The sequence below is a fragment of the Ammospiza nelsoni genome, chromosome 5 (genome assembly GCF_027579445.1).
Source record: "Ammospiza nelsoni isolate bAmmNel1 chromosome 5, bAmmNel1.pri, whole genome shotgun sequence".
NCBI classification, from domain to species: domain Eukaryota; kingdom Metazoa; phylum Chordata; class Aves; order Passeriformes; family Passerellidae; genus Ammospiza; species Ammospiza nelsoni.
The window spans coordinates 63591002-63610870 of record NC_080637.1 but is presented as its reverse complement, the minus strand read 5'-3'; the positions used below and the strand labels follow the sequence as shown (position 1 = coordinate 63610870).

The 19869-nt window shown below is 39.9% G+C and overlaps 1 protein-coding gene across 3 annotated transcripts; it reads right to left on the bottom strand.

Moving 5' to 3' along the window:
- Positions 1-297: 297 nt before the first annotated feature.
- AMN1 (antagonist of mitotic exit network 1 homolog) lies at positions 298-13578 on the bottom strand. 3 transcript variants are annotated; one of them, XM_059472525.1, is made up of 8 exons: positions 13465-13578; positions 10120-10252; positions 7372-7516; positions 6789-7006; positions 5355-5411; positions 3331-3442; positions 2673-2763; positions 298-2433 (listed from the first exon to the last, which is right to left on the bottom strand). In XM_059472525.1, exons 1-7 carry the CDS (start codon positions 13509-13511, stop codon positions 2690-2692), a joined length of 786 nt encoding a protein of 261 aa, XP_059328508.1. In that variant the 5' UTR covers positions 13512-13578; the 3' UTR covers positions 298-2433; positions 2673-2689. The 3 variants fall into 3 exon arrangements, with proteins under 3 accessions (XP_059328508.1, XP_059328509.1, XP_059328507.1); XM_059472526.1 differs by lacking the exon at positions 13465-13578 and adding exons at positions 10369-10446; positions 12830-13097 and having other exon boundaries at positions 298-2763; XM_059472524.1 differs by having other exon boundaries at positions 298-2763.
- Between the last annotated feature and the right edge of the window lie 6291 nt (positions 13579-19869).

Genomic DNA, 19869 nt, shown 5'->3' with positions numbered 1-19869 from the left:
ACAACAAAAATAATCTGATCCTCAGGTAAGATGCTCTAACTGTGGCCATTTGAAGAAGAAACCAATCTTTTCAGAGCAGTCTTAGAGGAAGTGTCAACTTGAGCAGTCAATCATTGAACAAGCAGTGATGGGGAGCTAATAACTGCACAAGAGCCCACTGTGCAGTGGTGCCAGGTGCTGTAGTGAAAGCTTACAAATGTGAAATAGTGTGTGGTACTCACTCAGAAAACCATGGGATTCATTAAGTAGGAGGTTTAGGAGCTTAGTCAGACATACATGGTTCTATAATCCAGCAAGTTTTCAGAACTATCCAAACAGCCAACTTCTGAACTTTAATCTTCATAGCAATATGTGAATATTCTGCAAGGCTCACAACAACAACAATGTCCAAACAATAGAGAATATGGAGTGGCAAGCACATCCACGAGGTTCTTCTCCCACTTCACCCAGTGCCTGTAAACATTTGTTGAAAATTACTGTGAATCAAAAAACATTCCAGTAGTGTTATGGAAATACTAAAAACATAAGCTCTAATGGTGAAAGATTTAAAGTAACTTTAAAAATAAACCTAAAATTACAGTGTTACCTCGTTGCAGTGTTGAACAGCTTTTTAAGCACCGGGTGAGGATGCACCACTAAGTTGCACATTGAGGAGAGGCTGTAGGGGAAGATGGTAAATCTACAGGCACACTTAAAGACAATATAAACTGCAATTGCCTTCAACAAGTGACAAACCCAAGGTCATATTAGCAAGAAGAAAAAGGACAACTTGGCCACTGAGGTTAGCAATAGCATTGTTTCACAGAGCTGCCTAAACAGCTGTATGATTCACTATCAAAAATAGTGCAACACAGATTTATTGTCCAAGAGTTCAAAGGAATGATGGGTCCTGATTGATCCCAGGGATTCCACAGGGCATAACAATAAACTACTCCTCAGAAAAAAAAAATTAAAAAATAAATAAAACCTCGTGGATTTGGTTATTAGGCCTCTATCTGGTGCAAGGATTTGCTGCAGTGACAGCTGCCAGATGCTTGTGGCTACTGTAGCAAAATCAACTCCTTGTACCAATGGTTTGTACTGGTGCAGTTACACCCACAGGGATCACAGGAAAATATTCATCACTGGGCTGAGCCATGCAACAAGAGTAAGGGATTTAGGTGCTGGTCCTGGAAAAATACGCTTTTACTGACACCTGAACAACTTTTCTAAATAGTCTTCCACTTTCATAAACCATATAATCAACAGAAGAACAAAGATTGTCAGACATCATAATATTATTTAATATTGGCAACAAAAATTACCTTCCATGCAATTAGACCTGAACTTTAAATAGATTAACAGAAGACTGGTTTATTTCTGCAACACTTAGGTGTGGCTATGACAAGAGTTAAATGCTAAAGTAAACATATTCCTTATGGTTGCCTAAACTCTACGTTTCCAGATGTCATCAAATCCATGTTAGACCACTGTAGCTCAACCCTTCTACTTCCAGATCCAGAGGATGAACCCAGTGTGCTCCATGCCCCTATAAAGCTAAAATGGCTGGCATTAAGGAGCTAAATGCAGAAATCTTAGAACTCTGACTAGAGGTTATGCTGGTTTAAAAAAGCCAAGGAACATGACTTACAATTGTGATGAGAGCACTGCTCCATCATGTAATAAACTCACTCTACAGTTCAAAAATTATTTTTTAATATTACTATAACTGAACAATAAATTTATTTATATTTTCAGCTTCTGGGGGCCACTGGATATGTAATGAACTGCATGCAGCAGAACACCATCCTGAGATTTATGTGCTCAGACACTCCATTTGGTCCTATTTCACTCACAGATATGCTTCTAAGTACCAGTGTTTTGTTCCCTAAAAGGATTTTCATGTAGAAACAGGCAAAAGCCAGGGCAAATTAAATATTTGCCCATGTATAAAATCCTGTTTCTTGGTCACAGCTACTACTCTGAAATTTGTAAAGTCACCATAACAATTCCAAAGCAAGTTTATGTTTACACATTCACAGGCTGTACTTCAGGATGTGTAAAAATCCAGCAAGTATTTGATGGTAAGTAAGAACAGAAACCTGCAGCATCAGTAACATCAGAAGAAAGAAATCTATGTTTCTTACTCCAGACCTAGCAGAAGTACAGGGTGAAAGGAGATTCTTTGTTACTACTGCAAGTACATTTGTCTCACTGTTAATGCCACCTCCATTCACCAGTTCTGGCTGCTGATTTTTGTTAGATTCAACTCCCAACTTCACAGACACTGCTGTGTGTCAATGTTAGATTTGAACTGGGTACTTTTAATTTTAAGTACCATCCCAGAATACAAACTCAGAACACACACTTACCTAAACTGGGTTTGTGGCTAAATTGCTAATGGATGCTAAGTAGCAGCCAAATCCAGCACTTCAGGAAGCCTGTGCAACAGCCCTGTAATATTAATAATAGTTTAACTTTCCTCTTAATGAAGTATGATCAATGCAAAGACAGACAGGGCCCCAAGGAAAGTCAATGAGGAAGCCCAGGCTCACGGGCAAGGACTGGAATGGCAATGGAGACCTCCAGTGGGAAGCAGGAGGGATGCAACCTGCTGGAACAAAAGTCACCAGCTAGTTCTCCAAGGTGCTTGTTTACTGAAGGAGCTCTCCACCTGTAAACCTGACACTCACATGTACAGGATAAATAATCAGTAAACAGTCCATGTTAGTTGCTTGATTTTGTTTGATACGATGAGTTGCTCTAAAGCATCTCGGGACCGATCTGAAAAAGAACAAAGGAATTTCTTGTTACTCATTCGGAATACAAAGGTGGTATTTGGACTAGGCACACAACACAGTAAAGGAATTCTACATCTCTATACTACTTTTGCTGTCACAATACCACACTTCAGACACATCTACAGGAATCCAAACCCTCTTAGTTCTTTTTCCAATCACCTAACTGTAAAGCATCACCAACCAACAGAAGTTAAAACACTCACAGGCTGTCCTACTCCATTCCACTATTTCTTGAATGGATGCTGTTCCACACTTTTGGAATAGAGTAGGGGTTTAAGATGCTAATATTTTTCTGAAGTCTTTGGGTCTTCATCAGCATGTTGATGGGGAAAAAAACCCCATGATTTCCAAGCAAACAAAAAAAAATCACCTCTCTGAAGGCTGCTGCCACATTTCAAAGCAAAACTGTCACCTTGCTTTGAAAATCTCAGTGTACGATGATTATTTTATCCAGTAAGTTATTATTTGTTTGGGATTACTTATGGAGTACAGTGTGCTTTTCAGAAAGCACTTGATTAGCAAGTAATTATCTTCTTGTGATGAGACCTACCTGTTATCAGTGGGCATCCATGGAACAGGAAAATGTGTATCTTGGGACAACAAGTAAGGACGGCTTCCACAGCAATGTCTGTCAGATTCACACAGCGCTCCATGTGGATCTCCTGTTAGGAAAACAGGAATGACAAACATTCATTCCTGTCAAAGCCTGTCAGAGCAGCCAAAGTTTTGGAGGCAAAGCTTTCCTTTGCCCAACCCATTTCAGAGATCCCCAACCAGAAGGAATTATGACCTCTGTACACTGACCTCATATATGGTCCTGTACAGAGCAGGAAAACACCCTAAGGAAAAATAAGACAGCTTTTCTGTAAAGAGTCTAAACTAAAAACAAAGTGTAAGAGCCTGAGGTGAGAGATATGGGACTCCAGGCAGCTCTTCAAAATGCTGTTTATTGTATAGGAGATGTTACAGCAGTCTCAGGTTGTGGGTAATACAGAACCTACAGCTGCCAGCTACAGCTTATAGGCAAGCCTGAAGCCACTTTAGTTCTGGTTACAATGCATGATATATTCTTCTTTGCTGAGCATCTTAATACATAACAACCAATCAGCATCATTCACAATATCTTTACTATTACCTATAGCCTATCACAATTACTATCATTTGCCACCCTGATTTTTTAAGATGTTCTAAGCCTTCTGATGTTTACATTCTTGTAATGAACTTTCTCACAAACTTTATGTAAATAATTCATTGTTTTCCCTTCTTTTATGGAGGAGGAGAAATTTGATGGACTGTTGGTTTGTCCAGGGCCGTTGGAGAGGTGGCACTTTCACCCTCCAATCCACTGTCACTTTTGAAAATCTATAAATATTGGAGTCAGAAAATAACAAGTCCCTTTTTACCTTGGAAAGAGCAGCGAGTCCGCATTGTGTTGTTCTGTGTCCTACAGTGACAATCATTACCCTATTACAGTCATTCCTATCCAGCCACATGAGCTAGTATGTTACAGTTTAAGCTTTAAGCTATTTTTCTGTTTTCTTGCAGTGGAAAATTCTTACATCTTTTTTCTCCTTGCCACACTGGCATGTTTGTTTACCTATGGTATCTTTCCTCTTTTCCTAAGACCTATTTCTGCTTGGTAAAAACATCTTTTTTGTTTGTGGTCAACATATCCTTTGCTCTAGCCATAAAACCTCCTTCCAGCTAGACTTAACTTTTGCTTTCTTAGCTGTCCAGTAACATATATGACTGGCTCAATAATTTTCAATTTAGACATCCATTTTTCTTCTATTTCAAAACTTGCTTCCATCTCTATTCTGTTCTCAGGTTCTACATTCAGAGAGCTTTCTACCAAGCATACATATCTGTGAAACTTTGATCTTTTCCAACATCAAAGGTGAATTTTCCCAACACACACACAGCACTCCAGACATCTGAGTAAACTCTTCAAGGAGATTCCATGGTGTTTGAGTCCCATCACTTTGACTATGACATTCTCCTACCAATTGGTTGTCCAGGAGAACAGAACCCAAACTAAATTCTGGTGTTTCCCAAATTTTCCCAAAACAGCCTCTGCTGAAGTTTCTGGTATTTCTATTTATCTACATGGCTCCTAAAAGAAATCAGAGAACTTGTTCAAGATCAGACTAAACCCTGCTCTTTTCTTAATTCCTCTGTAGCTGTACAACTACTGCCTCTTGTACATGCGAGAAAAAGATGAAAAGCAGAATAAAACAGGTTATTACCAACTTTTTTCCCTGCCTCTGAATTGCCTTACCTATCAATAAATATAACATATAAGAAGAAATGTGGAAAAAAGACCATCAAATCTAGTGAAATTAGGATTTGGTAAAATATACTTTGGAGAGTGTAGGATAAAAGAAAAAAAGCCATTGTCTTATTGCAAAGTCTTTCCAATTCATAAACTCCTAGGATCTTGAAAGAGGACAGAAATTAAAGTCAGTCAGTAAAAACCCTCCCTCCTAAGTAATGCTGTTGATAATAGTAATTATACTTTTTAAATGCAGGTATTTTCTTTTGTTCAGCCCTTTGTTATTAGGTTAAGTCAGTTACCTTTAAATTCTTTGAACATCTTCCACTCACTAGTGCTACAACGCCATCATCTGTTACCTGAGGGAAAAACCACAATGCATTAAAGCTCAACTTTTTCAAGCACAGCTATTTAGATGCAAAAATCATATTAATTTATTCACTCCCTGCAGTCAGTGAACACACTTAATGCTACAGTATTTTCCTCCCAGCTAAACTAGTAGAGAAAATTATCCAAGGTGGGTTTTTTCACTCTATTAAATACTGTTTCATCTTCCTGCCACCTGATCCAGCCTGGCTTTCTGCAAGGATACTTCCAACTGTGTAACTGTTATTTCTGCAGCTTCCTTCTCTCATTTAACAGTAGGTACACTAATATGGTCAGAGCATAGCACTTGAAATTTACAGGTTTAAAAACCATTTCTGCTCTACCTAGTCCAATTTGGGTTGGGGAAAAAAGTAATCATAGCAGAAAAGTTTTAAAAAAAGTGTAAACAGTAGTTTCTGAAGAAGCTTTTACCTCATTTAAAATACACACAGGGAAACAGCTATTTTCCATAAAGGAAGAGAGGCAAGGAAATAAAGCAATGAAGTAAGTCTGGAGAAATAAGAGTTAAAATGGCAACAAATAAAAAATACCAAATGAAATATTAAGACTTTTTTGATACCCTACTTCTGGAAAAATGAAAAGAAGAATAGCATCTAAAATAAGAACCTCCTACATGATTTCCAGACTGACATTTCATTGTGAATGCTCAGTACTGGACTCACATTCAACATAATTACTCACCATCAGTGTCAACTGAACGCTACACTTACTGCAAAAAACCTTTCCCTCGCTTCATTATCTCCCTGTAATTATGAAATATGTTACAGGATTGCTTTTGCAGCTTGTCTCCCCCTCCTCATGCTAAACACTGTTGTTAAATCTTCTTCCCTGCCATTTCTGACACTTAAAATGTCATTCTTTCAGTGTTGACTCTATAATATAACTCTGACAAGCACAATCACTCCTAAAATATCATTTAATTATGGAGTGTTTACTCCTACTAGGGGCTTGTATTGTTTGACATCCTAGACTATTTTAGTTTGTTGTAAATGAAAGCAGCCAATAATCTGTCCAAGATACTACTTGCTTTAAATTGAATATTTTGGGTTACTTTACAACTTAAGAAAATTATTGTACTAAATAATATGCTAAAAAAACCTCCAAGGTAGATTTTAACAAAAGTTTATCTCTAGTCCACCATACATGCTCTAATACCAAAACATGTATTTTTCCTGTCACTACTAAGCAAAATATACCTTTCCTTTTCCTTAAGAGGCAGAAATTAGAAATAAACTATGGTCCTAAATCTTGTCAAGAGTAAAGGTACAACAATCCCCTTTGAACTTTATCATGACAAGCTCAAAAAAGAAACAAACAGAAGTCAATTGGCCAAGTGCCACTGTAGCTACCTGAGTAGATGAGAAGTCCACACTGTGAAGAAATTTGCAGTTTGCTCCCAGTGCCTGCAGAGATGCATCCATGATGCCTGAGCAGCTGCCCAAGTTGACTATTTGCAGGAATTGGCAGTTGAGTGCCAGAGCCAGAACTCCACTGTCAGTTAGATCACAGCACCTTTTGAAAGAGGCTTCACGCAGGTAGGGACAGGACAAGGCCAGTGCTATGACTCCTGCCAAAGAAACAACACTTGAAAGAGTTATTCACTCTCTAACATAGCCACCATGCTGAGTCCAAAGGCTCTGAACAGGTTTTGAGGAAGAAATAATTAAGATAAAGTGGAAAACATGTTGAGCATAGCATGGTTTTAGCAGAAATCTAGCTATCTATCACCTGATAGCTCTCTCCTAAGATAATTAGTGCTCTAGGCCTGAAATTCACACCACTGGAGAGACTTTTAATTAGTACTGGGGTAGCACTGGGGATTTCTTTTTTAAGCAATATTTACCCTAGAAATATTCTTTGCAATTTATTCCACTCTAACAAGAAAAATAAGGCAGCAATAAGATCCCAGTTATCTGTGCGCAGATAACACACCTTCTGAAGTAATTCCAAATCTGTTCTCCTTGCAAGAATTTAAGTTGATTTTTTTCAGCTGCTTGCAGTTATAAAGCTGCAATAATGCATTGTCTGAAATATCACAGTCTCGGAGGTCCAGAGACTCCACAGCAGGGTGCAACACCTGAAATAAAAACCCACAGTTCAGTCAATCTCTGCTGTGCCATCAAACATGTGCATTTTTACAGCAAATACTTGGAATATTACACATCACATCCAAGTTTGCAGTAGAGGATGGGGTTACTGTGGTGGTGTTCACAGGGGTTCCAGGATGAGGGAAGAGATGAGAATCTTGACTCCATATTTCAGAAGGCTGATTTATTATTTAATGATTTATATTATATTAAAAGGAAATTATACACAAAGACTATACTAAAATAATAGAAGAAAGGATTTCATTAGAAAGCTAGCAAAAGAATAGAAAGGAATGGGATGATAATAAAATCTTGTGACTGACCAGAGTGTGACACAGCTGAACTGTGATTGGCCATTAATTAAAAACAACATGAGACCAATCACAGATGCACCTGTTGCATTCCATAGCAGCAGATAATCAATGTTTACATTTCATTTCTGAGGCCTCTCAGCTTCTCAGGAGAAAAGATCCTAGCAAAAGGATTTTTCATAAAATATGTCTGTGACAGGGTTACCAGTCCCAGGAACTAAAACCCAAAGAAAATCTGGTCCATTTGTGCAACAGTTCAGCTCCTACAGCACAAACTGTTTCTGTGACATATGGAACAGGAACACATTAATACTGCCACTTAAACAATGGAAATACAATCTTGGTGGTTCACTTGCTACATGTGTACCCAGGACAATGCCCTCACACTTGCAAGCAAAACTTTGAGGCAGAAATCTGCAATGAAAAACAAAAAATACTGACTTTGATCAAAACTTCAACCTGCATAACAGAGAAGAGTGATATTTAGAAGGAATTTCCCCCCAAAGTATTTTTTCACCCATACACACCCTTTTGCTCACAAACAGGCACCCTCATTACCATACCATGAAGAGATACCAAATCCTCATTAAATGGGATCTTTCACTCCCACAAGACCCAGACTGGAATTTTTGGAAATCTTTCCCAAGAGAACATCTATAAAAGTTAGACCCAAAGCAGCGGAAGGCAAGAGATTTTAGTAACAACAGCCAGATACTCCCTTCAGCTTGTCACTCCCATCCTTAACTCCCAGGGACAGAAATATAAATTTCCATAAACTAGCAAAGATAACAGCACAGCTGTTAAAGGCCTATTCCTCCTGTTGTTCACTCTAACCATGTACAATAAAGACACTGCAAGGCAAATTGGCTGTTTTGCAAGTATATAAGATTTTGAGATAGATAAAGGTTTGTCTGGATGCAGCACACAAAAAAAAGACATTTAAAAATACAGGTTTATATTTTGTGGTCACTTGCTGAATGACTTTATAAAACTTTATGGTAAAAGGGATTTAGAATAAGGAGTTTGGCTTGCATGTGGATGGCTGGTCCAAGCAAAAAGCGGAGTAAGGGGGGGAAAAATGCATGGTAACACAAATTTGGACAAGAACACAAAGGTGAGAGATTAAACAGAAGTACACACAAAAGTTCAGATTAACAATTTCAACTGAAATTTAACTTCAAGCAAAATTCTTTAAAAATACCCTTGAAAAACAGAGGAAAGACATGAAGGATATGAATAAATGGGATACAGCTAGCAAAGAAAGCTAAGGTATAATATGCCCAGGGAAAATGATGACAACAAAGGATATAATTGCAGAAAATTGCAAGAACAGAGAAAGGAAAACACATGAAAAAAGAACCAGAGCAGAATTTCCTAGGGTCACATGGAAAATAGGCTCCAAGAGAAGGCACTGATGAACTGCTGAATGAAGACAAATACAGAGGAGACTTTAGAAAGAGACAGCAGAAATATCTGTAAATCAAGGTCTCTAGTTTATTTCCAGGCTAAAAATATCCTGATGGATTTTGTGCATTCATACACACAATCACATGGCTTTAATTATATCATCTATTATGATGTTTTGAAATTATTCCTTACTGAAAAGCTAGCCTAAACCAGATTTTGTGCAGTCAATTTTTCCAAAGAACTTGATTTTCACTCAAACACTTAATTTGTGTAAGCACAAAATCATTTTATCTGAAGCTAAATTGTTCTGTTTGTAAGTTTTCCACATTGCTTCTGCCTCTACTCTTGGCTCTTTCTCATGACTTTGAGAAACTGAGAATATTTGTCTCTTGAGTTCCAGGTCTAAACAGGAATGCACAGGGAGTTGTTAATTTTCTGTTTCACCAAGGCCAACTTTGGCTTCCTTCAATTCTCACGCCTCCCTTTGAGGCTGAACAAGATAACAGTAAACAGATACAAAACACATGTGCCCCTGAATTTACAGCTGAAGAAATGTCTTTAACTGGTGTCATACTGAAACACTGACACACATCAGCGTGCAAAAGGGACGGGATAATTTGAACTATTGATTCCTAGCTCTGCCATCATTATATTTCAAGGAATCAAAATTTAAATTAATTATATGGGGATTGTGTGCTTAGTGTCAATAGAGTTCTACCAAAAGAACTCTAACAAGCTGCTGAAATCCTTTATATAATATAATATATATATAATAAATTATGCATGCGTATCTTGAAACACACATCACTCAGGAACAGACTGGTGTGCAGGAGAGGCTGCTTTCCTCTCCCAAAACAGACAGTATGGATTCTTACCTCACTGATATTTTCATCAGTTATTTGCCCTTGCCTACTCATTAATTTGATCAGTTTATCCTTTATATTGGGTGGCAATGACTTAATATCTGCAGAGTATCTGGAAAGGTTCTTTGTCAAACACTGAAGGCATCTGAAATAAAAGAAAGTGACAATACAGTCAAAAAGAGGCATTACATGGTAGAACTAGAACAACCAATCCATATTTTGTCATCTTCTGCACTCAGCTATGGTTCCCTCACACCTTACCATTTCCAGCTGTTCCATGTTATCACTGATTCAGCTGTTGCCCTTTGGGGTCAAGCTGATCCTTCTGTGAACTGTTCCCTAAGCAGCAGAAAGCAAAAACTCAGCCCCTCAACCATTTCCTTCTGTGCCTTCCTCAAGCTGTCTCTGGAATTTGCAGTTGCAGTGTGAGCTGTGAATTGTCTGATCTGAATGAAAATCGCCTTGACTTGAACTCTGAGGACACAGCAACAACACTGCCAGGACAAGTGGCTGAGTGCAGGGGGCAGCAGCAGCCTGGAGTAATGCCAAATTTAATTCAGCATATAACCACAGCTCTGGAGTCCCTACAGGTAACTGGATTTGCAACAAAACTTTGTCTGGCATCAGAATGCCACCAAACTGCAGGAAATAAAACTCACACCAAATAATAACTTCAAGGACGTCAAAATATTAATGCTTTATAATCTGAAGGGTAGCACAGACTTAAGGCAGGAAAGAAGCAAGATTTCCAGCATGGAAGCACATTTTAAAAATGCACTGGAGTTCATACAGTGTAGGACAATCACCTCTAGCAGGTCACTGCAAGGACACTGAATGGAGGAGACATTTCAAGCAGAACCTGGGCCTTGCCTGCAGACACCAGGACCACCTTTAACTCATTCCTGCAGAGATGTGCAAGAACCTCAGTGACTGCTGGATGAACTCCTGACTGCTCAACAGAGAAGCCTGTACCAAGCTCTGTCTCAGGACATATAGGTTACACCATCCACATTCTTTGTTTAGAGATTAAACACTTTACCTATATACAACATTCCTCTACTAGACTGCAGAAATTATGAATAGTTGTTTACCTCCTAAAGAAATATCTCATCAAAGATAATAAACCCATCATTTATTATCATCTCTGAAGACCACAGTTGTGAACCTGCTCACAGGCAGGATCTGTGCAACATGGTGAGCAGAAAGCAGGGGCTTGTCTCACTAATGCACCTCCAAAAGGGACCTCTAAATCCAAACCAACTGCTTAGTTCAAATCTAGAGAAAATTCTCCAAACCCAACCCAGATACATTGAAATCAATTTGAGCTATGCCAACTCTTACAATGGCATATTAAATTTACCTTGAATGGTTAAGATAAGTCACCTTCTTTTCAAAAAGCTGTTTACTATTTTGATAGCACAATACTGACCTGCAGTTTACACAATTAATCATTTAAATGATAAAAGTTTTCACAGTAATTCTACTTTATAGAAAACTATAAAACATTTATTGGCTACACCATGGCAACTCTAATCTTATCAGGAGTGCTTTAAGGTACAAATAACAATCTAACTGTACTCTTTGCTACATATTCTTCTTTTATCTTTCAAATGAAATATTTTATTCCTGTGCAGTTTCTAACTCCCTCCAGAACACAAAGGAATTTGACATAGATAGATAATGCAGAGAATAGAAATACTCAGTTCCTCTTCAGAGTTGCAAGGCCAAGCTTAAAGACCAACCAGCAAATCACAGAAAATAATAAAAAAGAAGACACACAGGATGCTAAATGTAGCTGCAACCAGTGGGTAAACAGACAATATGTAATATAGTGGCTTTTGTGCAGAAGATATGTAACAAGAAGCAACTGTGCATGTCCCCAGAAAAGTTCAAGGCAAAGTCACCCTTTGCAATACTGGGGACACTTGGTGACCACCAGAGACCCCTTCAGACCCACTAGGACCACAATGTTATAAATGAGAAGCTTGACTAGGCCAATATTCTAGCAGCAATCAATTTATTAATTAATATGGTAAAGTATGAGCAATACAGTGCTGGGTACAGTGGGGGAAGTTTTCCCTCCAACTGCTCACCGATAGTTACAGGCATTTATAGGGGTACTCATCAGCTTTCTCAGCAGTTTCTATTCCCAATTTTTACATCACAATTCTGTACACTATTGTGATTTAGTCTTCTCAGGATGTACATCCTGAAAAGAGTATCCCAGCTGGTGGGCTCCAGCTTCCAGATGTGAGTCCAACTTCTAATTGCAAGGACTATAAATCCCATAACAGTGATGTCCAGCTTCCCTTGGTCGAAACTATAAACCCTTGAGTTGATGTTCATCTTCTTTTCTCAAGCTGCTTTTCACTGTTTTGTTAAGGTGTGAGATAAGCATGCTTCCTTTTTATATATTCTAAAGCTATAGTTTCAAAGATCCTTACTACAAGCAATATTCTAAAATTATACTTCAAAAGGTTATGATTGCAAAACTCTTTATGGCTTACCTACAAGCAGAAAGTTCCTGTCAAAAACAACATCTTAAAGCTTTAATTCAAATCAACTTAAGGCTTATAAAAGTTAATTGTGAACAAAGGACAGATTCAAAGGCTTCTTCCATGCTTTACTTTCCTCAGTTATTTATTAGAATTCATCTTTATAACTGTCCCATTGTCAATCTCCACACATCACAATCACAAATACACACATTGCCTGTATGTACCTGACACGAAAAACAGCTTTGTATTTAACAGGACTTCCAGTGAGATGTGGATGTATGAAAATGAGTTCTAGGGTAGTGATGTTTATGTATTAGCCAGCAAGCATGCTTTAAAGAATACCTATGGAATAGACACTTGTAGAGTGTCTATAGAGCACTATGGAATAGACATCTTGTAACGTGTCACAATATACTCACTTAGAGGAAAAAATCCTCCAAATGCATCCAGTTATGCAATAAAGAATGCCTGCTTTCTAATACTTCAAATTGTGTAAGAAAATCTGTTTTCTAGCCAATTTCTGTATGAACATGGATAAAAACTCATAGCAAAACACCATTCAGTGGATTCTCTGGGGCAAGGCGAAGGCAGGGATCCTCAGCCGTCCCTGCACACCCGGATCTGTCAAGTGTCACATCCTGCTAAACCTCGTCACCCCTGTCAGGCCCTGTCACTCCTCTCGAGGGGGCACCTCTGACGATCCCCGCCACCTCTCCCGCAGCTCCCGAGCGCCGCCGGGCCCTGCCCGCCCCGCACTCGCTGCGGCCGCTCCAGCACCGCCGCCCAAGGCCTGCCCCCCTCCCGGAGCCCCTCGCAGGGCGGGCAGGCGGCAGCGTGTCGGTGTCGGGGCGGCACTCACAGGTCCAGGAGGAGCCGGACTTCCTCGCCAGCGCCGTCCCAGCTCATGGCAGGGAGCGGGGACTGCGGCGGGGCCCGAGGAGAGCGGGGAAGCCGGCCCGGCCCGGCGGTCGGTGCCGAGATGGCGGCGGCGCGCGGAGGATGACGGGAGATGTAGTCCTGATCACGGCCCGCCTTGGGAGCGCCTCACGAAGCGGCCTGGGGCGCTGAAACACCCCGCAGCAGAAACACCGGGCCTCTCACTCCCCATTTCCAGAAGTTAATGTAATAAGTAGCAATACGTTTGTTCATTAATAGCTAGATAATTTAAATTATAAAACAATCGCTTAACAGCTCTTGTTTAGCAGGATATAATGTATACCTATGTGCAGTCACATATGGTAAAACCTTTAACTTCGTAAGATTTGCTTTGTTTACAAACCCCCCTTATAGGTATAGGAGACCCTCTGTAACTAGATACTGTCACATATGGTAACAATTATTAACCTTGCAAGAATTGCTTAGCTTGTAGAATTTAGACTTATAGATGTTATAAATGGAACTCAGCAACGAGTTAAGTTGCCCAATTGGAATTTATTAATTACAGCAAGCATAGGTAATAAGCAAAGCAGCGCTGGGCGACAGGGGAGTCCAACTCCACCAACTGCCGTGCCCAGTATCTCACAAGTCCCCTTTTTATACTAGTCCACTTCCGTAGACGTGTTCTTCCCTTGGCGCATGCTCCAGTTGTTGCTCGGGGGTTGTCTTCTACCCTCTGGTGGTTGCTGGATGAAGGCTTGAGGTCTTCCTCAGGCCTGTACTCTTGACCTTGGAGCTCTTGCCTTCCTTATATGGGGTGGTGTTCGGCTGGTTTCTGTTTCTCGGCTAGCTCTTTTTAGTTCCTAAAGCCTTAGCCTTTCGCATGGTTAGTATTTGCGCAATACATGGTTGAATTCAGCAAACAATAGTAACTTGATATATATATATTATTTTTACGTTATGCGATTATATATTTCTTAATCACATGGTTGACCACGTATTTCTTAATCACAATCATACGGCTGACCATGTATTTCTCAATTGCAATCAAATGGTTGTCTATATCGGGATTTAGTGAACAGGGCTATCCGTTACAATAGATATGCCTTATAAGGAAAGCGGCCAAAGAGGAAGACTTGGGGCCTTCATCCCACAACCACCAAAGGCAGAAAAAGACCCCCTAGCAGCCGGAGGAGCAAGCACGGAAGACAGAGCACGTCATCCAGGGATCCGGAAGAAAGAGACAATAAAAAGCGAACTTTAAGGGGGGAAAGGTGCACGCCTAAGAGGAGCGGGGACTCCTGGCCGCCCAGCGCTGAACCTTGCTTACTCTTGCTTGCATAATAATAAAGATAATTATACTATTCTTAAATTCAGTGAATTCATTTATTACGTTAATAGTTCGGAGAAAGCGTTCTCTCAAGCCTGGAAGCAGTAGAGGGGAGGCTGGGAGCCTTCAGGCAAGGGCCACAGTGGTTTTAAGGGCTTTTTCCTCCTTGCTGCCATCAGTAGAGGCATTCCACAGAACCGGGTTTCCTGTTAGCACATCTATCTGCAGAGATAAGAGCCAGCTCTTTTGTCCTGCAATTAATTTTGCCTTTGTTTTTTTGGGTTATATTTTCTGAAAAATCCCTTCCTTAGGATTTTTCCTCCTGAGAAGCTGAGAGGCCTCAGGAACAAAATGTAAACAATGATTATCTGCTGCTGTGGAATGCAACAGGTGCATCTGTGATTGGTCTCATGTGGTTGTTTCTAATTAATGGCCAATCACAGTCAGCTGGCTCAGACAGAGCCCAAGCCACAAGCCTTTTTTATTCCTTCTTTCTTTTGCTATTCTTAGCTAGCCTTCTGATGAAATTCTTTTAGTATAGTTTTAATATAACATATAATAAAATAATAAATCAAGCCTTCTGAAACATGGAGTCAGATCCTCATCCCTTCCCTCCTCCTCAGACCCCTGTGAACATGGTCACAGTCTTGGTTCTTTTTCCTTTCCTTTTTATATTCCTGCTTTGTCTTAGGTTGCAAATACAAGATGTGGCCAGGGGTGTGTATTCTATTGCCATCTGTTAGAGGTCAGGCAGTTATCTTCTGTTAAATGTGCCACCTGTTAAAACCAGGTGAGGCAGTTTTCTTCATCTCTTCCACAACCCATCCTCCCTCCGAAATATCTTCTGTTAATGGGCCATTGACAAAACCCCCTAAAGTCTGCATGACTGATAAAATTACACAGTCCCATTGTGAGATGCTGTGTCCATGGGGAGGAGCCAAACATTCCTACCTGGATATAATCTGAGATTTGGAACACCAGTCAGCCTTTTCCCACTGGATTCCCAGAGGAGCAGCTTTCTTCTCCCTGGATTCCCAGAGGAAGACCAGGCCACTAGGTCTACACAACCACTAGACCTTCAGAGGAATACTACACCCTTCTGCAGGATCACTGCTTCAACAGATGCTGATGCATGATGATGCTGCAAAGCCTAAAAAATATATTTTATGATTGGATAATTAGAAATATCCATTAGTAGGTAATTGGATGATTCAAGTTGTACCATTATGGTGAAAGCTATAAAACCCCCTAAAGAAAAATTGCTTGTATGTGACCAGTTTGGCTGTGAGACCTCATGCACGTAATTGAATATTTATCCTCGCAATGCCATTCAGTCATCATGAGCCAATTGCTGAAACAAAGGTCAACAGGCCAAATAATTTTTGTCTGTTAAAAATGCATTTATGAACCTGGCTGAAAGAAAGCATTAGAGCCCATGCTCCATGAAATGTTTCTCTAGAAGCATTTATATTCCATATAGATTTCAGTGGGTTTATACAGCATTTTTACCACCTTTCCCTCTTTCCTTTTTTTGTTAGTGTTCAATAAGCAAGTGGTTATGTCTACATAAGCTACTGTATTTTTAACCTATTGTTGATGCAGAATCAGCCAGTCTTCCTTATCTCTTACCTGCACATATTGCATCCAGCTGCTTGTCTTCCTGTTTTGCCAGATTTGCTTCCTAAATTTCCTTCCCATTTTTAGCTGTTCTGTTATACTGAAATTATTGTCTTTATTTTGTTAAGTTATAGTCATGTCAATACTTTAATTCATATCTGCTAATTACAAGCTCCTGGTTCCACTGGCAGGCCTCCCTGAAGGATCCCTTTCCTGGGGTCAGAAGACACAATAAAGCTGTAGCAAACTGTGTGGTACTGACATATTCTGAGTGACAAACCTAAACGGCACACAGGCCTGTGCTGACCTGAGCAACCAACTCTTTTCCTATTTTTCACAAGATTCAGTTCACCACTTTCTCCAGCAGTGAGTCTAGAAGTGGGTAGTGTTATGAAGTTCTATATGTCTAATTTAATAAACAACAAAATTTAATTCAGCAGGAATGTTAATTGAACAGCAATTTTGTATAAATGAATACAGTCAAGTATATTAAATATAATCAAGCATATACAAAAATTTAGCAGTGATTAATTAAGTGTGATTAAGGTTCATATAAAGCATACGCAAAACCAGCCGGGGTACGGGGAGAGCTTCTCATCCTGCCTCACATGGGAAACAAAGGAATCCAAACCAAACCTTATATACTGTATGCTAATGCATATTCACTAATAATTTTCCATAAATCTGCTCCTATTTTTAGTTCTTGAACTCTACATCACTGTACTGCAGAGCACATGCTCCACTTGTTGCTAAGGAATCTCCTGGCTTTTTGGTCATCTTTTTGGAGGAAGGCTTGCTGACTTCCTCGCTGTCCTCTGAATAACCTGGCAGGTTGTGTATGTGCATTAAGTTTGTGTTATGTAAGTAAGCATTATGTTCCAAATAAGTCTTATTATTTCATAGATAAGACCATTACTTTAGAGTCCATATCTGGAATCTTCCCAACTTCGCTCATCCCAAGGCTGATTCTGTTTTAGGATCTTGCTCATCTCAACACTACATCCTGTATCCTGCTTCTCACATGTAACATCTACAAAGGGCAAATCTGTCTTCCCTTTATTACCTTATAACAAATATTTTCCAAAATATTGATATAGTTACAATTTAGTTAGCACAGAACACATCCATTTATCACAGCAGTAATATGGCCAGGGTAGGTTTACTGTTCCTCAGCTTCTCAGCTGGAAGTAACTAAATAATTAGCCCAGGAGCTGCATCTGAAGCAGGTCATGAACTGCCAAACTTCACACACCTATGCTGTATCTCAAACTGGCATCAGATTATCCCAAGGAGCAGACACAGGCTGCTCTTAAACTGCTTTGACTGCAAGCAGCTACAGGAAGGACTCCAGCCACATCAGCCTGAACATGTGGAGAAGCTGTACTGATAAAGCACCAGGATATAAAGAGTGACTCAGGAAGGTCTAACATTGACTCTCTGCAAAGAGTGAGGCTTGTGGAGGTGTGTGGGGTTATTCCTCCCCAGCTGCAGAAAAGCACTTGCCTTGGCTGAGCTTCATTATGTTCCTATCTGCTGATCTCTCCAACCTGTCAGTTGTCCCCCTTCAGAGGGACATTGTGATGTTGCCAGATAAAAAATGATCTGCACCTTGTGGGCTAACACAATGCCTTTTCTTCAAAAACCACTGGCCTATGGAACTGCACAATTTCCATTCTGCAAGAAGAACTGGAAAGCAACCAGCCCATGTGCCAACTTCCACCAGTTCACCAGACAGTCAGGTATCACTTTGGGGTCAACCACCAGGGACCACCTAAGAGACTCCCAGGACAGAAGACTATGTGCATAAAGGGGTGGGAAAAAGTTAATGATTTCAGGAAAATTATTACCCTCTCTATGTTGATTCTGGAAAAATAAATGAATATGCATGTAAAATACAGCATTTAAAAAGGAGCTTTTCTTTATTCAGCATGCACAATATTTCAGAGGAGATATCCCCTCAGGCATCCAGCATTGAATAAAAAATATCAGCTTCATAGTACTACATTGGTGTTAATGGGTTTTTAAAGTTATTATTTTTATCCATTTTTGGGAACAATGAGTAACATCAATCACTATTTCCAGTTTTGAACCATCTATAAACTTGGGAGCATGCACTTTGCATGTGACATTGTCAAGGTCATTAAGGATCATGTTGTGTGATATAACCTTACTGTTGACACAAGGGACTGGTCTCCAGCTTGTCTTTGTGCTGCTGATCTTTTGAACTCAGAAGCTGAAGCTGTCTCCAATCTACCTCACTATATAATTATCCAGTCCATACTGGGCTGGAGAGAAACCTGATCAAGCTCAATGGAAACCTGATCTGGTTAAACATGTGCCTGCTCATTGCACGGATGTTGCACTAGATGACCTTTAAAGATCCTTTCCAACCCCAACTGCATTATAAAGACTAAGGCAAATATGGCATTCAGAACCTAAATCTTCCTACATCTGCTTTGTAGTGTGAAGTTCTGGTCCAGTTGAATCTCAAAAGGAAAAAAAAAAAAAAAAAAAAAAAAAAAAAAAAAAAAAAAAGCACAAAACGTTTAACAGAAAACCATCATCATCTTATTGCAGGGGTTCCATACTGTTATCTCCTTATCACAAAAGTCCCATACCTTCTTGGTGTTTCTTGCAGGCACCTCTTCCAAGCACTGACTTATCCTTCTTCCCAAAACAGCCAACTGACTCCCGTTCCCTTCTCACCCAGCCACCCCACTCTTTTATAGCATCTTCTTCTCATTGCTACAGCTGTGGCTGTTAAAGTCAGGCCTGTTCCTAATCTTTGATAAATGGCCCAGCTGCAACTCCTTAGGTGTAAGATTACTTTCTACACTATCTTTATTTTCTTATATTCTGTCCCCCTAGAGAAAAAGGTGTTTTTAAAAGTTAGTCTTATATGTGTCCTGCAATGCTGGGAAACATGCAGAGCAGCAGGACAGTCCTCTCTGGTGGAGCCACTGCTGTGCAGCATTCTGTGGCAAGGTTCAATAGCCTCATTGTTCCTCACATCTTTACAGTACTCCTCCAAGTAAAACAAATCCATCCATCTCTTACTGTACAAACCAAATGTTCTAGAAGGGTACACACTGAGGTTTGCTGAAAGCATTTCACTTTCACACATTCCTGTGGGAACAAGCCCTTACAAAGAGCACACACAGACTGCATTGTGCGCACAGCACACATTGTATGCTAAGGTTCAGTGATCTCTCATGCTAACATGTGCTTCTCTGCCACCAAAACCTAAATTCTGCCTAAGTTCTACTTGAAGTCACCTACCTTTGCATTACCTTTCATGATGGCCCACTGCAGCATTGTTTTTTACCAGGTCCCTGTCTCATTCAGGAGTGGGTGCACATTCTCTATTGTAGAAGCACTTCTTATTGCCTTTTACATCCCTTGATAAGATTGATTTGGTTTTCCTAACTCATCCTTGCAGAA